We start from the raw sequence: 22719 nt of genomic DNA on the forward strand, positions 1-22719 counted from the left end.
AGAACACTTAATTTTTCTCATCTTTTGTTTAAATTATTATTTTTCACTATCTAGTATGGTTTTTGAGGTATGTTACTGTCAGATATAGAAAATACAGTTTCTATCAGTATTGAAAAGGCAATACAAAGGGTCAAATTAATTATTTTAATTTTTGATGCATAATGGTTAATTTTTGGGAATTAGCCTGAAAATTAGTTGTTCAGTGAAGGGATTAAATGATTGTATTTGTTTTTTGTATATATTTTTTTTTCTGAAGGATATTGTTTGTAGTTTTATTGGAATTTGTTCATTAATATATTGAGCATTTGGTATATGAATATATGGTAAAAATCTGAAAAGGCTGAATAACTGGTGACATGGTCAAACTGTGGCCTGAAGTAGGGCTATTTTTAGCTAAATCATAAAAAGTTGCATGCAGCTAGATTTTTTTACAGGAGATCTAACAGACTTTTAATTACAACAATTGCTGATTTATCAACTGATATGTTATAGGAAATTAGAAAAAAAAATCAGCTTTGTATCATATTAAGTATTAGAGCTATGGTTTATTACATAAACCAATGTTTTTTATGATTTTGAGTTTTCAGGTGATTTTACTGCCTCACTATGAAAATCACTAAGAGAGATAAACTTGGTTTGAGATCATTTTTGAATTCTGTGAGATTAATTCAGTCAGTGTAGCAAATTTCAGCCTTCTGCCACCATTACTCTTGCAGCTTTAAGCAGCCAAAGTTGCCCAAAAATGAATTTGCCAAAAATAAAAAAAAAACAGTAATTAAATTTTACAGGGCTGTAAATCAGAAACTATTAGAGATATTGATCTAATCTTTGGCAGTTTTTCATTATATGGGTAGATGAGCACATGTGAAGTATTGAGCAGTAAAACTATACCCTGGAGAGAGAGAGATGGACATTTATATAATTGTAGAAGTTACTTGTAAGTCTTTTGATTTTCTGTAAAATAAAAATACAGATTTAGTGTCATATTATTACAACTTCTATGTGAGGAAAAATTAAAATTTTGAACCTAATATTCAATTGCCATTTCCATTACTGCAAAGAGTTAACTGATCTGAAAAAATGTAGGTGCTTAACTTTTACATATTGCAACTTAGCATTTGGATTACTAAAGATTATTTGATCCTTCAGAGCTGTCCAAGTACACTCATCTTAATGAAAATTAAAACTTTAAACCCACCATTTATTTGTTCAGTAGTATTTAATTTCCTGTTGCATGACTCATGTAAAGTGCTGGCCTCTACTTCTGATGATGCCAGCTCATTCCATAAATCTGTGAATGTTATAGGAATGAAAATGTCTCAGTTGGAGCTAAGCCTGTCTTTTCCAAATCTTAAGCATATGTTTTCCTGTCCTATTAGCTCCTAGAATATAGCACAAGGAAATCACAATCATTCTGTGTGTTTGTATGCTTATGGCAGAACTTGAAAACAACCTTCATCATGGATAGGAAGGGATTATATTGGTAATAGTTCTGGAATGAGATTAATTTGGAAGTTTATATAATCAAATGTTGTTCAGACTTTGGTTTTTTGTTGAACACACATTTTATAGATTAATGTGTGTAGCATTTGATGAATTTTATCAGTGTTACATGTATTTTGTGTTTAAGACTTTTTCCATAAAAGCTGAGCTTTCTGACATTGTCTGTGTTGGTGATTGATTAAATAATATTTACTTTTCTTCTAAGTTTATACATGTAGATAAACAATTCTTTTAATTTAATATGAATTTTACAGAGTAAAATAATTATGTTTGGAAAGTTGCCATATGTAGTTAATTTGACAGATACTTTTGTGCTTGTGGTTTTGCATTTTGAGCAGATAAACCTTCTGTGTTTGCAAGCTTAATATTTACTACATTGAATGACATGTATACAACTTACCATATAAATGAATATCTATACATGAATTTATTTCATTTTCTGAAAGAGAGCTGCTTGAGTAATGGTAGTCCATTAATATTGAATTTATTGAATATTTGTAGAATTTGTATTATGTGTGAAAGTTAAAAATTAAAACTAAATATGAACAAATCCTAGAATTCAGATTTTCAAGTATATGAATAAGTTGGACAGCTTCTCAGCAGCTTGGTAGTAAATCAGATGACTTGTAATGGTTAAAAAAACAGTTTTGATGCTTCATAGACATCTTTATTGTTTAGCTTTATGCTTAACAACCAACCAAATTTGACAGTGATTTATAATAATACTTTATAATAGCTAACAATTAATGTTTATTGACACATTTGAAAGCTATTGATGTAATAGTATGTGTTGTGTTGTGCTAATTTTGCAAGAATATAGTTTATACATTAAAATATATAAAAGACTAAAGCTTAATATGTTATTACCTTTGTAATTAATAAATGATGCATGTTAAGATAAATGACACAGTTGGATGCTATACATTTACTCCAGTAACATAATGACATCACAGGAAATTGCATGTACTGGGATATTAAGTAATATAAACTTTCCTTTTCATCTCTTCAGTTGTGTATTGGTCTAGGCATAACATTGTGTTTAGTGTATAAATCTGTGAATTTAAGGGTCCATGTTATGGGTGTATTATAAGAATGATAAATATAAGAATTCCTATTACTTGATTATACGTGTCCAATAGTCAGTGGTGGGTACTGTATCTAGTTTGCCAAGTCAAAATTATGGTTGGTAGTGCAGATAGCTGTGATGTAGCTTTGCAGGAATATCTGAAAAGTTGTATATTTGGGTTTATTGGTACATTGTATTACAGATATGGTACCTGAAGTTGGTGAGTGTATTTCATCCATGTGACAAGGAGAATGTTATCAGTTATTGCCTATAGCACGTTTCTTAACAATGATTTTCCAGTGTATGTAAACTTATATATGTGTGTGTTTATATTTCAATTATATGAACTTCCAGATTTTGTAATGTTTCATTAATACTTAATACAGTTAACAGTGGCATATTTAGGAAGGGGCTAGAGGAGGTTCAGCCCTAGGGCCCCTGGTCTTAATGGGGCCCATTCATAATTTTATTGTATGTAAAATTACATGGGATTTTGGGCCCACACAACCTTAAATCCACCACTGACAGCTAAGATGTACACCTCACATAAAAACAGCAAAAACTTTGTAACTTTGAACTATTTCATGCTCAGAACTCCTTTGATAATGTGTAAAGAAAGAACTAGGGTCATTGTTCCTTTAAGGTCCCCAAGGACTTGCATTGCTAAAGTCTAGAGTTTGATTGACTATGGTGGACACAGATGATAGTCCAGTGTGGCTTTGCTCTTATTTAGAGCAATGTTTTACATTACTTTAAGTGTTTTACTAATTTTATATATTTGGCTGCATTTCATTTGAATGAATATATCATCCAAGAGGATCACCAGGATATTGAAATAAATTCTACATGTTATCCAGATTTTGCTGATGATATTGGGCATTTATGTCATATGCTTTCAATGATGTAACATATAAGTTGTCCATCATAGTAATCATATATGTTAACCATAGGATGCATGGATAACAGAACATACAGAAATGCATAGTAGGGGCCCTTTGAGCCCCTCATTATATTACATGAGAAATGAGAGGAAAAATTAAGTTATATGCTATAAACATACATCTAGTAAACTTAAGTTTAAACAAAAACAAAAGTGGATGTTTGTTAAGGTATACAAGAACATGGTTTGACAATTCTTTGTTGTGGTACTTTCGGTTCGGTAAATGAAATGCTTAAAGCAGTGTTTAATTTTGGATGACTGACTAATAATCATTTTTCTGTTTATTTGATATTGTATAGAAATAAGTAATTGAGCTGAATGAAGAAATAGAAAACTGACAAAGAAAAACAGATAGCTGTTTCCAAGAGACTATATGTATATCGTAGGGTTAAAATGAACACACATCATGCTCCTAGAATGACTAGAGCACAAAAGGAATATAATAGGAGCATGTTCTGCTTCATTTGGTTGAATATGTTTTTAAATTAATAATAAATTTGCAGACATAATTCAAATAACACTGAATAATTCAGGTCAGGATAAAAACATTTATGATGAGTTATTTAAGAAATTTGTAATGTATATTTATCAATTTTATATAATAGCAAGAGTTCCAACCAGAGTAATCTGTCAACTTGATGGAACCTTATGAGTTATAGGATTAATTTAGGTAGCATAGTGCACACTGGAGTGAAAATGTGTAAAATGAAAAGAAATAGCCAGTATCTGGTGAAAGTTCTTAATTTCCTTAACAATTCACCTTCATGTGAAAGTTTGAAGAAATATATTTTTTGCTGGATACTAGCTGTTTCTATACATTGAACTTTATATCAACTGTTTTTTCACTTGTCATGTTATTTATGTATTGGGTTAACTAATATTTGCATTTTAAAGTTTAATTTCATGCTCTTTTGTCAATTTAGACTTTTCAAAAATATTACTTTCTTATTTGCAGTAATGCCTACTAAGTACTGTAACTTGTACCTAATTTGATTATGACATAAAATGTAATTAGACTTAATGTAATGTAGAATAGATTGCTAGGCACAATACATATGCCTGTGAGTAATTCAGATAAGACAAAAACTTAATTATAGTAATTTAAGCAGTTTTATGCATCTGGTTTATTAAAAACATTTGTGGAAGTTTAGCTAATTTTGTGTTTGGATTTATAGCCTAAGTGATAAACCTACCAGTCTGGCCACACATGACTTTTAACATTTGGCACCCACTTGATAATTTTGTTTTTATGTTTGTTTACTTTGTGTAATTGTGGGTTAAATTCATGCTTAATCTTAAAATTACTTATGGGGTCATGTGTAAGATCTGATCAGCTGTACAAACATAATTTTATGGTATTTGTGCATCATGTTGCTTTTAACCCATGACTTTGTTATAGGTTTTCTAATATATTTGTCAAACAAAAAAATGAGCTAATACATTATCGGTAATGCTATTAATTTCACCTGTTACTAGTGGAACATCTACATATTTTAAACAAAAAATGAGTAAGCTCAACCGTTGTTGTTTGACTAGTTATTTATAATGAATAATGCAACAGGTAGAAATGATTGGAATAAAGTAACCTATTTCATTATATTGTGTCATCTTTTGACTTCTTAAGACTGTATTAGTTTCTGAATCTCTTCTCAAATAACTTTGTGAAAACAGGAAAACAAGTATCAGGAGTTCCAGGATTAAATGTATGGTGATTAAAAGTATTGGCATTTATGAAAGCAACTATGAGTTTAAATAGTGATTACAACAGTATATAGCATTGAATAAAGAATAGTAAGATAATTTATCCATTGATGAAAATGATAATGATGCAAGTTATATTGATGATGAAAGTTAGAATAGTACTGATTAAAACCTAGATGTGTATTTTAGATAAATTAAGGAAGTGAAGTGGTTTACAACAATAAGATAGCAGTAAAGTGGGAGATGGTAATATATCTGTGAAGGAACACTGGTTCCAATTAAATGTTCAAGAAAAATATGTACCTAATCTTTATGTGAAGAAAAGCATTTTGAAGAAATGGTGGAGTAAACAAATAAAGAAGTAGAAATTGCTGAGGAGAACAAAAGAAAACTGAAACCTATGAATTATGACAGACAGAAATATTTCTATTGTGTTATGGCTGCTGTTGTGTGTGGGATGGAAAAACTATCAAACAGCTTCAGAATTGGGAGAACAGTTTTAAGTATCAGAAGTTATGAAATTTTAACATACTTTTAGTTGATAAAAATGTAAAGAGTGTAATTTCGCATTTGCAAGTATAATGAATTCTATAAAAATGTTAATTTGGAGTATAGCATAAGACATACAGTTATTACGTCTACTTCATGTCTGTTAACTTTATGTTTACTGAGTACACAAATCCAATAACACACATACTATACGTACATCTTAAATTTTTTTATTTCAGTCTTTTCTTGTCCACTAACTATACTCACAAGCTTGGTGTAATCCAAAATCCATTAGAACTGATTTAATTATATATATACATGTCCAACAAGCTACTACTTATTTTTGTCAATGGAAGTATTACAAATTGGGATTTGTTTTTTATATATAAATACAAGAAGTAGATAATGGACAACTGATTTTCCTGATTGAGAATATAGTTCTCTTTGAATGAATGGTGGAGCTAAGAGTCAAATGCACTTTACTATTTCTGAACATTGATTGTAAAAGAATTTTTAGTGACTGAATCAGGAAACATTTTTCTGAAGTTATTTATACAAGTTAGCATCTTTATGTGTCTTGTTAGTCATCAGTGTTTTCATACTGCAGATGAAATAAATTATTCTTATGATAAATTTTGGCAAAACCAGTTTTGCTTTAAATGTGTACTCAGAGAAATCAAAACAAAAATGAGTGAATTTGGTACTTTCTATATGTGCAAACACATGAAGTTGTGTCTGTTAGATATGTAAAATATCTAACAGTAGTCTAACACATCTATAAATCATTATTAGATATGTAAAATGTCTGTAACAGTAGTCTATCACATCTATAAATCATTATTAGATATGTAAAAAGTCTGTAACAGTAGTCTATCACATCTATAAATCATTATTAGATATGTAAAAAGTCTGTAACAGTAGTTTATCACATCTATAAATCATTATTAGATATGTAAAATGTCTGTAACAGTAGTCTATCACATCTATAAATCATTATTAGGTATGTAAAAAGTCTGTAACAGTAGTCTATCACATCTATAAATCATTATTAGATATGTAAAAAGTCTGTAACAGTAGTTTATCACATCTATAAATCATTATTAGATATGTAAAAAGTCTGTAACAGTAGTCTATCACATCTATAAATCATTATTAGATATGTAAAGAGTCTGTAACAGTAGTCTATCACATCTATAAATCATTATTAGATATGTAAAAAGTCTGTAACAGTAGTCTATCACATCTATAAATCATTATTAGATATGTAAAAAGTCTGTAACAGTAGTCTATCACATCTATAAATCATTATTAGATATGTAAAGAGTCTGTAACAGTAGTCTATCACATCTATAAATCATTATTAGATATGTAAAAAGTCTAACAGTAGTTTATCACATCTATAAATCATTATTAGATATGTAAAATGTCTGTAACAGTAGTCTCACATCTATAAATCATTATTAGATATGTGAAAAGTCTGTAACAGTAGTTTATCACATCCATAAATCATTATTAGATATGTAAAATGTCTGTAACAGTAGTCTATCACATCTGTAAATCATTATTAGATATGTAAAAAGTCTGTAACAGTAGTCTATCACATCTATAAATCATTATTAGATATGTAAAAAGTCTGTAACAGTAGTCTATCACATCTATAAATCATTATTAGATATGTAAAAAGTCTGTAACAGTAGTCTATCACATCTATAAATCATTATTAGATATGTGAAAAGTCTGTAACAGTAGTTTATCACATCCATAAATCATTATTAGATATGTAAAATGTCTGTAACAGTAGTCTATCACATCTATCAATCATTATTAGATATGTAAAAAGTCTGTAACAGTAGTCTATCACATCTATAAATCATTATTAGATATGTAAAAATTCTGTAACAGTAGTCTATCACATCTATAAATCATTATTAGATCTGTAAAAAGTCTGTAACAGTAGTTTATTACATCTATAAATCATTGTTCCTTGCAGTACAGAGATATAATTATTTTTATCAATAGGCATTTAAAAAAATGCTTTGTTTCTCTACAGTTCTGCTCTTGACAAAGTAACAGATCAGCACGTAGCTATCAAGAAACTAAGCAGACCTTTTCAGAATGTAACTCATGCCAAAAGGGCCTATAGGGAATTTAAACTGATGAAACTTGTGAATCACAAAAATGTAAGTGAAAGGTTTGTTTTTATATAATATTGATATGTTGAGCTGAATGTAGAGTGTAAGTACGTTTGGTATACTTGTACCTGGGAATAGACTATGTACGTCCATATAGTAGGGAAATAACAGTAGAATAATTGTTGAAATTAAAACTATGAATTTGGATGAATTTATCTTGACTCTTGTGCATGTTAAATTTGGTAATTACTCATCTTTACCTTCTTTTGCCATATTTTTAAGTAGTTTTTCCTTTAGTTTGTGATTTAACAGAAAAATAACATGCAAGTACTATATTTTAGAATATTTTTCAATGGAAATTAGTTGTATAACAGCTAGTTCTTTCAGTTAGTGATAGAAGGTAAAATTAACTAACCATTTAATAAAGTAACTTAAAATAAAGTTTTTTTTTATAAGCCACTCTTTCAAAAGACATTTTCTATAACATCTGTTTCTTTTAACCCTTTCACAACAGGTCATGGGTTAAAGGCCATGTCACTGAGTTTGTTGACTTGATTTCAAAATTTTATTGAACTACTATTTTATAAATTGATTCCAATAAGTTTGGAATCAAATTGTAGATTATAATTCAAACTTTATTATTATATATGAGTTAATTTTTTAACATTAAAGTTGCAGCACTGTGAATATGTTTATGATGTCAAAACACTAAGTCTGTAATACTGCATTTATAGTTTTGTACAAGTTAGGAATTCAAAGTATTAATACTGACAAGCTAGAATATAAAATAAGAACCTCGTATCTTTTTATTTTGCTGAGGTATGCTTGTGTACTGAATCAAACACTGTGGTCCTGTTCCACTCTTTTCATTTATTTTGAAGTGGTCTCTTATGTACTCTTACTACAGTATATGGTGTATGAATAACCAATCAACAGCTTAGAATGCCCCCAGAGCAGTTTTTCTCAGAAATTTTAATCTTTGAAAAGACTACCATGTTCTTTCAATCCAAGATTTCAATGAGGTAGGTTGTGTCTTTAGTCTGTTCGAAGTTTCATGTGTTTTTTAATATAAATAAACCTTATCAACTGAGCTTGAGAAATTATAGAGGAATTCTGTGGTATCAAAATAGTTATTTGTGATTTTTTGGTCACTGAACTGTAAATATAAAACCTAAAAAAAATTTGTTTGATAATCCTACACATGCAAAATTTTAAAAGCTTAGCAATCTATGTCAAGCAGCAACCCAATACAAAGGTTGTAGCGAGAAGAGATAATTGTTTACTTTATTTCTTGGTTTATTGTTCTATATTTTAAGACTAAACATTTGTATGTTCATGTTATAATATGTAATCATTCTAGCATGAAAAAGCGTAATTTATATAGAAATATATATTTTTTTATGATGGTTATGAAGTTCGTTATGACAGACCCACATATTTGGAGTGTAGAAAATAACATTAGTAATAAAACAAACTATTTTCACAAACAAATCTTTGGTAAAAAATTTTGAATTCTGGTATATAAAATACTTGTAATCTTTACTAAAAGTCTACTAAATTTTGTGAAGATACATATAATGTATTAAAAGTTATAGTGCAAATACTTAATATGTGCAAATGTGTAGATGAACTTGTGTTTATTATACTTGGCCCACAGCAAAAGGGTTAACCATAAATATAGTTTATGAAATTTACAAAAAAAAAGTTACAAATCAAAGTTGTTGTATTTCTTTGTCTATAATTTCAAATCTACAGTAGGATTATAAATTTGATGTATAAGTTTTTAAATTTGAGTGGTATATAAGAAAAAATTATCTTTTGTTGTATTATTACTTGGTAGAGAATGTTTATTTCTTTAGCAAACTGTAGCTATTGAAGCTCTCAACTTTAGCCTACAAGAGCTAGAGTATACACTAATTTATTTGCAAAAACGGCTCGTTTGGGTTGAGAAAATATTTTACATAGAAGAGCGAACAAAAATATTTTCTCAACCCACACGAGCCGTTTTTCCATATATATTTCTCTACTAGTAGGTTTTCTCGACATCACTGAAACACTGATTTATTTCTTTGAGTATAGGATGCTGAGCTAGAGTAGTGTACATGCATTATTATTTATCAATATGTTTTTAAAACTTCTAAAATCTTTCTTTGTGAGGTGTCAGTGCAGGGTGATAAGATTAAAAAAAACTTCTTGTCTGAGAAACACCTTCTGATAAAAAGATTTACCTGTCCTTAATGATCAAAGACCCACTTGGTCTTTTTTTGTCCAACAAAAGAGTAGAATATAACTCTTGAGATTGAGCTTTCATTAAAAACTTGTGTGAAATTAAAAAAATTATTTATGAAGTATACCATTACAAATTATTATATGAAAACCTAAAAATCCAGTTTTATTAATTATTTGAAATTTCATAAAATTGGTTATGTTTATTCAAAGGATGTTTTAGTCTAAATGTTGCACATCCATCAAAAAAACGTAATTGGAAATCCAGTTTTATCAGGAGTGGTGCAATTTGCACAAAAGCTCTTTGTTTACATTTATTTGTACATTTTGGTTTTTTTTAACACTAAGATTTTACAATACAAGAGGTTTAGTGTCATGAATGTGTCCATGCTATAGACTTTGTTTAACATTGATATTTTACAGTACATGATGTTCAGTGGTATGTGTCCATGCTATAGACTTTGTTTAACATTAATATTTTACAGTATGTCAGGTTTAGTGGTATGAGTGTGTCCATGCTACAGACTTTGTTTAACATTGATATTTTACAGTACATGATGTTCAGTGGTATGTGTCCATGCTATAGACTTTGTTTAACATTAATATTTTACAGTATGTCAGGTTTAGTGGTATGAGTGTGTCCATGCTACAGACTTTTGTTCAATATTTTACAGTACATGATGTTCAGTGGGATGAATGTGTCCATACAATAGACTTTTGTTTAATATTTTATGGTACAGGAGATTTAGTGGTATGAATATGTCCATGCTACAGACTTTTGTTCAATATTTTACAGTACATGATGTTCAGTGGGATGAATGTGTCCATACAATAGACTTTTGTTTAATATTTTATGGTACAGGAGATTTAGTGGTATGAATATGTCCATGCTACAGACTTTTGTTCAATATTTTACAGTACATGATGTTCAGTGGTATGTGTCCATGCTATAGACTTTGTTTAACATTAATATTTTACAGTATGTCAGGTTTAGTGGTATGAGTGTGTCCATGCTACAGACTTTTGTTCAATATTTTACAGTACATGATGTTCAGTGGGATGAATGTGTCCATACAATAGACTTTTGTTTAATATTTTATGGTACAGGAGATTTAGTGGTATGAATATGTCCATGCTACAGACTTTTGTTCAATATTTTACAGTACATAATGTTTAGTGGGATGAATGTGTTCATACTTTAGACTTTTGTTTAATATTTTATGGTACAGGAGATTTAGTGGTATGAATATGTCCATGCTACAGACTTTTGTTCAATATTTTACAATACATAATGTTTAGTGGGATGAATGTGTTCATACTATAGACTTCTGTTCAATATTTTATGGTACAGGAGGTTTAGTAGTATGAATGTGTCCATGCTATAGACTTGTTTAACACTGAGATTTTACAATACAACAGGTTTAGTGTCATGAATGTGTCCATGCTGTAGACTTTTGTTTGACATTGATATTTTACAGTACATGAGGTTTAGTGATATGAATGTGTCCATGCTATAGACTTTTGTAATTTAGAACTTTCAGAAAATTGCATGACTCCTGAGAAACCTACCCAGTCTGCTTTTCTAGCAGCAGAACAAATAATATAACAAAATAAATTTCTCATTCATTTGAAAGTATAATTTTAAAATTTGGTGACCTGAGTGATCGATGGCATGAATCCCACAACTTGCATTGTTTTTGTTTTTTATTTATTTATTAATAAATAATAAGTGTATACACTTAACTATTCTGAAAACTGTTTAATCTTGAAATATTAGTTCAAGGAAAGTCAAGTTCAATCTACATCTTGATCAACATTTTTTGTTGGGTTTTACTAGTTTCAGAGAATTCCACTCACCAGTAACCCTGAACACAGTTTAACTAAAGAGTGATAAACTGGATCTTTATCATAGTGGAAAGTATCAAGCATGCAATTGGTATTAGTGTGCTTTGTACTCATTGTGAGAAAAATAAACTGAATAGTGGCCAATGACACTTTTTGTCACAGTGTATATGTTTTTCTCATAATGACTACAAAGCACATTCACACCAACAGTATAGTTGTATTCATTTGTTATTATCACAAAAAGTTTATTATTCAGTATTTCTTTTCTCAGGTTACACTGCCCTTTATATGCACACATTTTTGCTTGCCACTAGCCTTGATGAAATAATAATCAGTGATGTTGAGAAAACCCACTTGTAGAGAAATATATATGTAAAAATGGCTCATTTGGGTTGAGAAAATATTTTATGAGAGGAGCTAACAACGTTTCGAACTTCTTTGGTCATCGTCAGGTTTACAAAGAAAGGAAGAGGTAACTGACCGGAAGCTGACTGCATGTTTGAAAGGGGTTGTGTAACTGAGTGTTGGAATGTAGAGGGCGATGTTAGATGTTTGAATATATAATTTTATTTATTTATTTTATTATTTTAATACAGGTATAAACATGTTCCTCTACGTAAAATATTTTCTAAACCCAAACGAGCCATTTTTACATATATATGCTACTTGCCTTGATATTCCCACCTACCCTCATGTATATTCTTGTGAAATATTGGTATAATATCATGCAAACAGTCATGCAGCAACCCTTCACCAAGATGAATATGACACAACTCCTGTTGTGTATAGTTCTCTCTATTCCATGCAGTCCTTAATCTCATTTTAGATTGGAGTGTTTGCCTGAACATGTTAATGAGGATTTGGACAGTCTGTTCCCCCTCCTGTTTATGGCTCACAGTCGTGTTGTTATAAGATAGGTGACCACACTTTCTCCTTCATTTCTAGATTTAAACAATCAGGTATGCTGTATTTTCTTTTATCTCCCATTTCCTATTATTATACTCCTGCCCTTCTCAGTGATGAGCTGTTGGACCACTATTTAGTGTTTCTCCACTTAGTCATTTTAGGAAACAGTTTTGTTTAGATGTCAGTATGCTTCAACCCCACATACTCTGGACAACCATGCTGGAGCATATCATTGTTCTGAATTTCCATATTTAGACTCAGTATTTAGATTTAATTGTCCCATTGTGGGAATTGAACCCTAATACTTTTGTGTTTTTTTTTCCCCAGCTCTGGTTGTACCATAATCATCTCACCCTGTATGTTCTTTTCCATTCTTTGTTTTCTCTGTATCTGTTGTTCAAGGCTATTTATTGCTTTTCTGATGGGTTTTTGATAGTCGGAATCCACAGTTTTCCACTTTAGCATGGCTCTCCTCTTTTGTCCTTGCTTTGCAAACATGGCTGATCTGTTTTTGGGATCTTTTGGGTAGGACATCCTTTTGTTTTGGGTTTGTTTGCCTCTCTCCTCTTTGTGTAATTTGCACATGACACCTTTTCTATACCAAAAGGATTTTTTAGGGACATTCCTAACTTTTTGAAGACCAGGATTGGGTCAGCCTGATTATATACCTCCCATTCATCCTTGGTCTCCTGCTTATCCCAAACTTCTCCCATCTCATTTTCCTCCTTTCTATCCCTTGCTGGTTGCTGCATCTTGTATTCCTGAGGTTCATCATTGGTCTGTGGAGCATCTCTTCAGGGTAACTGGTATTTTTGGTGACTGTGTAGTGGGTTCAGGGCTTGTGGAGGCTAGACTCCTCAGATTTTCCAACACATGGAGACATATGGGAGGGTCTTTGCATCCCATTTCTTTTCCTCTTCCTCAGAATTCTATTGCTGGACGTTACTTATTCTCTATCTTCTATAATTTGGGACTTGCTACACAAGGGAGCCATTAAACAGGGAGTTCCTTCATTTCTTGATGTTTATTTCCATTTTTTTGTGTTCCCTTATGAGACAGAGGACTGGCACCTCATCACTGATCTGTCTGCTCTAAAATTCGTGGTCCTCCCAAAGGTCATTGTGAATTTCTACTTAGCCCTTCATTGGATGTTCACATCTGATCTGTTGGTGATGCAATTCAATATGTTGGATGTATCTCCACATTTCCTTCTCCTCTTTATTCCAATGTTATCTCTATTTTGTTTATTTGAGATGTGTGTTTCAGTTCCAGTCTCTTGTGTGTGGACTTACATCAGTTTTAAATTTTTTTGTTGAATGGTCTGGTAAGTTGTCTCTCTCCTTCATTCCTTGGGCCTTTGTTTTCTACCATAACCTGGATGACTGGCTACTTCTAACTTCCATACAGGCTTATTCTACCCTTTATAATCAGTTTATCCTAAGAGAAATTACACAGGGTGATTGGTTGGTGAGTGTAGAGAGATCTTTACTTAACTACTGCTTAGTCAGTCCTAGCCTTCTCCTCTTTGGTTGTGGGCTTTGAACTTCTAGCCCTTAGCTTCTCCTTCCACTGCATGAGAGGTTCTCTCTTTTGGGGATGTAGGCTTCTCTGTTCATCCCTCTTGTTTATGCCCACGTGCATTACCTTCAGTGGGTTTTGTTGCAACAGTAGAACCTTGTTTGAGGTATATTGAATGCCCTTCTCATTCTTCCTCTTTCCTTACAGACTAACTTTGCATGGTGGTTGAATCAAGACAACACCATTATTAGTGTTCCTCTTCCTCCTCTTTGATTTTTATATAGATGGTCTTCTTCCAGTTGGGATGCTTATCTTGACACTTGGGAGGTTTCAAGGTTGTGGACTGTCTTTATATCAATCTTTGAGCTCCTCATAGTTCATTGTGTTGTAGTTTATTTTCTTTAGGCCCTGCATAGCTGCTCAGTGATGGTGCATTCTGACAGCTGAAGAGTGATCTTGTATATCTTTAGGCAAAGGAGCATTCAGTCAAGAAGCTTCTGATTTGTGGCACTAGATCTCTTGTATTGGGTCCACAGCCATCATGTTCTTTAGTTGGCTTGTCATATTACTGGTGCCCTGCATATTGTTGCGGACCATTTGTCACATTTTAACAGGATTCTTCCTATGGAATGTACACGGACCCATGGGTGCTTTGGAGGTTCTATGCCTAATAGAATGTTGTTGAGCTTGAACACCTTTGCCACTCATCACAATTCTCGGCTGCTACGGTTTTGATTTTCTGTTTGATACCCTTTAGTTGGAGCAGTGGATGCTTTCATTTGGGATTAGGTTCGTATATACTGTTATGCCCACCTTCCCTGGTTCCTTTCGATCATCCAAGCCAGTCTGTGTTGAGTTCTTTTGGTGACTCCATAATGGAGAGCTCTGCTATGGTTTTCACTTTTTTTTTTCTAAATGCTGGTGTTACCTTTCCTTCCTTTCTCTCTCTCCCATACCTTCCTACATTAGTCCCAGTCTGGTTTACATTATCTACTTCCAAACTCAGGATTCATGTGTGGCTTTTGTCGGTTCTTGACTCAGCAGGCTAGATTTTCACAATGCATGATATCTTTGATTTTGCATTCCTTCCATCCTTTCTCCATGACATTTACCAAAGAAAGTAGTACATGTACAATACTTGGTTCCTTCTTCACTTCATTTCCTTTCTAACCTGGCTCTCTGACAGGGGGCTTCCAGTCTTTTCTGTCTTAGGCTATTACATGACTTTTTCAGCCATATTTCATACATTTGTGCCCATGTATTCCATTTATCAGTCCTTTCTTTTTTTATTTCATTTCCTCCACATCCCCATCCTCCTCACACTGCTTCTTTCCTGGATTGAGAACTTCTGTGTCATCCTCCATGCACTTACCATTCCTCCTTTTAAACCTTTGTTGACCTGTTCTTTATATTGCCACTTTTTTAAGACCCTTTTCATTATTTTGTTGTTTGAATGTGTTTGATGCTATTGATGCTAATTACACCTTATTTCCCAGTCCTTTTGTGAGACTGTCCTCTGATCTTTCTCATTTTTCCATTTCACATCTCTTTGCATTATTCACATAGCTTTTTGAGCATGGCTCATTTATCTTGACTATTGCTGGTTTCTTGCTGTCTCTCTCCACTATTTTCCAGTTTTCCCATTCTGTTGGGTGTTTTTCTCCCAAGCCTCTCCTGTTATCCTGGCCTCTCTCATTGGGTATTTAACCCCTTTAAGATGGATCATATGTTAAAGAATGTCATCGTGTTTGTTGACTAACATTGAAAATTTTATTGAACTACTGTTTTATGAATTTATCTCTAAGTTTGATATCAAACTGTAGATTATAATTCAAACTTTAATATTATATATGAGTTTATTTCATAATTTAAAAGTAAATATTAAAAGAACACATTGAAATGTAGGGTTTTATGTTAAAATTTGTTAAAATTATATGTTTATGATGTCAGAATATCAAGTCTATAGTTTCATACAAATTAAGAACTTATTTTATCAGTATTGACAAGCAGAAATGTAAATTAAAAACCTTATGTTGAAATATCACTATATTCAGTAAACACTGCACAACAAAGTTTTTGCTTGTAGAACACTGTTGGGTGTTCCTTATAGATTTTTGGCTGCTGATCACGAAAATCACATCCAAATTTGCCCATCACATACTGTTTCATCAAAATCTTCAGTTTTGTCATGTTTTTTCTTATATTTGTGTCCAAAAGTTTTCTTTCTGCAAGAGACCTATGGATAATGTTTTGTGCAGTCTGGGCATGTCCAAATATGAAATCAGGCCATGTTGGAAGCTTCTCTGTGGAAGTATGCAGCCCAGGCATGTCTGGGCAGACTGGAGCCAGCTTGACACTGTATCAGCAGGTTATAAAAGTGGCTTGCATACACAAATGCTGCTCATTGGATTAATATAAACCTTATAGTGTGTACATATTGTTTCAGAATATAGCTTTGCCTCAGTAGCACTGTAACAAGTAAGTTAGATGTTATAGATGTTTTACAGGACCATTGGTGTCAGTCAGTATGTCTTGTCAATGTCGTAACAGCTGAGATACATTTCGCTATATTTGTGGTGAGTATACTCTTGTTTATCAGAGGCGCTCAATGACTGCTCTTGTGAAGAGAGCATATCATTTGTACTTCGGCTGTTAAATTGGTGATCAATACCAGGAATGGGTGCCTCACATTTGTTGTGTGACATGTGCTGTTTGTCTGAGAACTTGGCTCAGAGGAACTCAAAAGAAATGCCATTTGCTGTCCCTATGATATGGGGAGAACAGAAAGACCATGTGACAGACTCCTACTTCTGTTTGACTAATGTGTCTGGTTTCTCTGCCAAAAACAAGAAGTAAATTGAATATCCTAATCTGCCTTCAACAATGAGACCCGTGCCACATGACAACAGTCTTCAAATTCCGAAACCACCAGAAGAATGGACCTTAGACGAACCAGGTGAAGAAACTGCAATGCAGTTTGTGATTTTGAACCGTGCTTCTCAGGCGATCCACATCTCATAACACAGTCAGAATTAGTGATGTCGAGAAAACCCACTTGTAGAGGAATATATATGTAAAAACGGCTCGTTTGGGTTGAGAAAATATTTTATGTAGAGGAGCATTTTTACATATTTACATATACATATATACAGTCAGAATTAAACGATCTTGTCAGAGATTTAGGTCTGTCAAAACAAAAGCTGAATTGCTGGATTCAAGACTGCTGGAATGGTGTTTGCTGTCACCAGGTACGAAAATTTCTGTTTTTTGAAGCTGCAAAGATGATGTAACCAAATTCTTTGCACAAGTTGACAGTCTCTGTTTCTGTTTTGACATCGAAGGATTGTTCTCTGCTTTGGGATATGACCATGACCCGTAAGAGTGACGCCTCTTTGTTGATTCATGAATGTTCAGTCTCAAAACTGTTCTGTTACACAATGACAATGTTCAACCTTCAATACCTGTTGTCTATGCAGTACACATGAAAGAAACCTACAAGAACATGGAAATGTTGCTGAAGCACATCTAGTACAGCAAGTACAACTGGAATATCTGTGGAGATCTGAAAGTTGTTGCTCTGTTACTGGGACTGCCACTCGGCTATACAAAGTACTGTTGTTTCATCTGTGAGTGGGACAGTTGTGCCAAAGTGTCACATTATTCTAGGCAGAGCTGGCCACTTACGTAAAAAGTTAGTTCCAGGACAGAAAAGTGTGGCACATGAACCACTTGTTGGCCTGGCAAAGATTTTTTTGCCTCCTATTCACATAAAATTGGGACTTAGGAAGAATTTCATGAAAGCAATGAACAAAGAAGGCAAAGGTTTTCGTTATTTAAGACAGATGTTTCCAAGAATAACTGACGCCAAGATCAAAGAGGGCATTTTTGTTGGCCCTCAGACCAGACATGTTATGAGCGACAAGCAGTTCGAAGATCTGTTAGTTGGGCCGGAAGAGATTGCCTGGAAAGACTTCAAAGACGTTGTTGACAATTTTCTTGGCAATTACAGAGCCCCACATTACATTCAGCTGGTAGACAAACTTCTCAAAGCATACAAAACAATGAAGTGCAATATGTCACTCATTATTCATTTTCTCCACTCACACTTGGACTTCTTCCCCACAAATCTTGGTGCTGTCAGTGATGAACATAGTGAAAGATATCACCAGGACGTTGCTATAATGGAAAAATGATATCAGGGCAGCTGGAATCCATCAGTGCTTGCTGACTGCTGTTGGGCACTGCAACGTGATACACTGGACATTGAATGCAAACAACAATCAGGAGCAAAACACTTTTAAGTATGTTGAACTTAATAGTATATTAGAAACATAAATGCAATTAAATACGTTATTGCCGGTAAACAGTTAACTGTCCATTTCTCAGAGTTCCTATGTGATGAAGCAAAACCAAAACTATATTTGTGCATACCCACCAGGTACCTGTCACAATCAGCAAAAACTCTTCAGGAAGCAAAACTTTTCAAAAACAATTGTTGTGCAGTGAAATCAGATACAGTGCACCCTGCCCTACTCACCTCTTTCCATTTTTGGAAACAGTTCCTTATTTCTTTACACTTCTATATGTAATTGGAAACTCATGATGTCCCCTTAGCAGTTTTCTCAGCTATATTAAAATATATTGGCATCCTCTTTTTCTTTCTTTTTTTTAGACAAACCTTTGTGCTGATAAGTTGATTCTTTAGTATGTTCATGATTTCCTATTTTTTGAGATACAAATACAGCTTAGTTATTAAACTTAATAAATAATAAAGGAATTCTGTGAAGTAGTTACTTTCTGGTTATTGATATAAAACCTAAAAAAATTATTTCGTTTCACATCCTCCATGTGCAAAATTTACTGAGGCATATACAAAGATAACCAGAAGAGATAATTGTGTACTTTATTTCTTTATCTACTGTTCTATATTTTAAGGAAAATTAGTTGAAGAACTTGTTTGTAAATGTAATAATCTATATACATCTACAGTTTATAATAATTTATATGTGATTATGTTTTACCAAATACTAGTCCACTAAAACACATTCAAAACAAATCACTTTTTAAAAGTGAAGGCCAGTTTTCTATTATTAGATACGATAACATAATCGCACATACATTGTATCATCTTAACTTCTGTATTGTTTGCCAGGCATGTCTGTCAATATAATAAAAATAATAAATCTATATAAATGTATAATGTATAAGTTATTTAGTGTAAACATTTATAATCTGTAGTCATTATAGAACAAAAAAGGCATAATTTATATTGATTTCCTAATTTTCAATGGTGGTTACAAGATAGGTCAAATTGACTAAACCCGTGCAGAGATTGGTTGGTGTAAAGAGCATAACGTTTTCTCTTAAGAAACATTTGATAAAATAATCTGGATATTATAAGAAAATTGTATGTGAAATTTGATAATTTTCTGATGTATAAAAGTATTTTAATCTAAAAGTGAAAATTACTTTGCATGTCAGATAGGGAACGTGCAAAAATAAAAATGGCATGAGAAAAACATTGCTTAGCAAACCTTAAGATTTATTTAAAAAAATCTGGTATTTTGTGAATGAAAGTCTTGTATTGTTTACTGATAGTCTGCCAAATTTTGTGAACATACACTCATCAATTTAAAAGTAATAGAATGAAAACTATAACAAGCACATAGTGATTATGAGGTCAGTCCCAGAGAACAAGCCTGTACTGAAAGAGTTAATGTTGTTCTCATTGTCTTTACCCTACCTTCCTTTGACCTTTTGTCTCCCTTCTATAATCAAAATTTTTCAGACTGGCATGTGGATAACCTCTCACACCTTTGTTGCACACAATCACTGTTAAATATCTCATCAAGCTATGTACTGCCTCCATTTACTATTCTTCACACATTGTTGTCTCTGACTGTTCAAGTCTTTTTTTTTTCTTATCTTACCCTCTTGGTACAGAACCTGTAAGTCCTTTAAAGGATCATGTTCAGCAGGAATTGTTGGCTACCAGGGTATACTTAAACAAAATATGCACAGTATAGGCCATTCTGGCACAGTATAGTACTCATCCATAAAATGGAGGTGTTCCACAATACTGCTTGAGGTATCCTTTTGGTGCTCATTTTCTTAAACTAGGTCTGATTCTTACTATATCTATTCATTAAGGCTTGTAAATGTAAAGCAGACAGAGGGTTCCTGCCGATCCTTCTTGCCTAGTTTCAGTGATCATCCATCGCTCTGTCTTGTAATCATATAGTCCTTCAGACTCTTCACCACACTCTTTCTTCCTCCCTTTTTCTTCTGGTGGAGCATGGGAGTTCTTACACATATGTGAAAATGGCTGGTTTGGGCTGAGAAAATTTTTATGAAGAGCAGCAAACAATGTTTTGACCTTCTTTGGTCATCGTCAGGTTCACAAAAAAACAAAAAACAAAACTGACAATGTTCAAAGAAGGTCGAAACGTTGTTCTCTACATAAAATTTTTTCAACCCAGACAAGCCATTTTTAAATTATATTTTTCTCTACAAGTGAGTTTTCTCATCATCACTGATTATTATTTCATCAAGGGAGTTCTTACCACTAACCAGTTCCTAGACTCTGGGTTGGTGAACTATGGAGGATGCCTTCTGAGTATGACTATCTTTCACTCAGTAGAGAATAGGACAATGGTATATTTTCCATGTAGTACAGTTCACCTCTTTGACTAGCTCTCCACTATTCTACTGCTACCTGGAAGTCAGGTTTCCAAGTGGTCTTGTGTTGGTGAAGGGACCAGCCACATAAGGCCTTATTCAGTTGTATGGTGTATGTTACTTTTCTGTTGCCACACTGGGCTTGAGGGGAAAATGATAGAAAGCCTTCTCCTACTACAATCTGGAAGTATAATTGGATTTGGACTGGATTTGATGTACCAGGTATGGTGTGACATGTCACAGTTACACTGCACATATATCACTTGTGGAAGTGTGATGCAGGCTCTAAGACCATACTTGTATCTTCTGCCTACCATTGTGACATTTCTCTTTCCAGACAGATAGTGCATTTTGGTTCAGGTGAGGTACTGTCTCCTACAAATGTATCCCAATTCTGTCCAAAGTATATAGTGCTGCATGTACTCCATGAAGGAGGCTCATCTTGGTAAAAATTGCACTGGCACCTTCACCAGTTTTGTATGGGATTCTAGCTAGATTTGAGTGGAGGTTATGTGTCAGTCAAAGGTTAAAATTTTCTAACACTGAAAATTTATTCTTGATAGATACTTACCTTTCTTTCACATTTCCCACTCTTCCTTTCCATTTCTTATGCATCCTACTTTCTTGCCTAATTTTGAAATGATGATTGAAAAAAAAAAATCAGTATAATGGGAACCAGTTGTGCTTGGGGTGGTATTGTACTGCTAAGTGGAGGGTTGTTGTATTTTCATTTGCAGCAATATAGTGTAAGATTAGATATGAGCATGAAGGGAGGTGTGTGAGGACAGCACTGATTTGGGAAAGCTAGATGTAAGTGGAGATAAATATCTATTGGATATACTAAAACTTACTGGAAAATGTTAAATTATGAAACATTTTGACTTTTCAGATTATAGGTCTTCTGAATGCTTTTACTCCTCAAAAGTCCTTAGAAGAATTTCAAGATGTGTGAGTACTCCAGATTCTTTTCTAAATGTTAGATAATGTTTTATTTTACCTTCACACACAGTAACATGATAAAGTTTAGTCATACTTTTCTACTTAATTCTTTTTTTGGTTTTGTTGAAATAAGGTACATAAATTTAAAAAAGTAAAGCAACTTGTCTGTTTTGTCTTTAATATATATAACTTTGATGGAGATACACTTACTATCTTTTTCTTTGAATATAAATATTTTGGGTTTAGTGAGTTCTTTAGTAAAGTAGTGATTGTATTTTTATCCAGATTGGATTACATACTGGAGCTGTTTATTTGTGTATATGTTTGAACTGTAGTGAAATTGTTCGCATGAAATGGCTTCATATTATGTAATAGGTTTTAGATTTGCTCTCTGAAGAGTATACTATTTTCAATTAATTTGTTGTTCCATTTTAGAGATACAGTAGAAGTTTATGTGGTGAATTAATTGTGTTGAGTTGTAAATTAAATAAATTATAAAACCATTCAGTTCTGTGTTTCTTAGCTCATCATTTATTTAAAATGGTAGCTAGCCTATGCCTTAGTCATGTGATGCATAAACTTCTTGTAGCTGATTGACTGTTTATACACTGCTGGCCAAAATCTTAAGGCCAATGAATATAAAGAAAAAATATGCATTTTGTGTGGTTAGACTCAACCACTTATTTGAGTAGAGCTATGAAAGATGAAAATAAGAAAAGGGAAAATAAAAAAAAAACTTTTTTAGCATTTAATAGGAAAATGTGAACACCATGAAA

The 22719-nt window shown here is 32.6% G+C and overlaps 1 protein-coding gene and 1 long non-coding RNA gene across 2 annotated transcripts in view; both read left to right on the top strand.

The window, feature by feature from the left end:
* LOC143256139 (uncharacterized) overlaps positions 1 to 22719 on the top strand; it is a 141573-nt gene that overhangs the window by 37569 nt on the left and 81285 nt on the right. The window lies entirely within an intron of this gene.
* Positions 1 to 22719, top strand: part of LOC143257720 (stress-activated protein kinase JNK-like) — a 63401-nt gene that overhangs the window by 11821 nt on the left and 28861 nt on the right. Inside the window, exons 3-4 of the mRNA XM_076516753.1 lie at positions 7750 to 7879; positions 21894 to 21952. Of these exons, the coding sequence (XP_076372868.1) occupies positions 7750 to 7879; positions 21894 to 21952 (189 nt within the window). The remainder of the gene's footprint in view (positions 1 to 7749; positions 7880 to 21893; positions 21953 to 22719) is intronic.

The sequence above is a fragment of the Tachypleus tridentatus genome, chromosome 7, assembly GCF_004210375.1.
Source record: "Tachypleus tridentatus isolate NWPU-2018 chromosome 7, ASM421037v1, whole genome shotgun sequence".
Taxonomy (NCBI): Eukaryota; Metazoa; Arthropoda; class Merostomata; order Xiphosura; family Limulidae; genus Tachypleus; species Tachypleus tridentatus.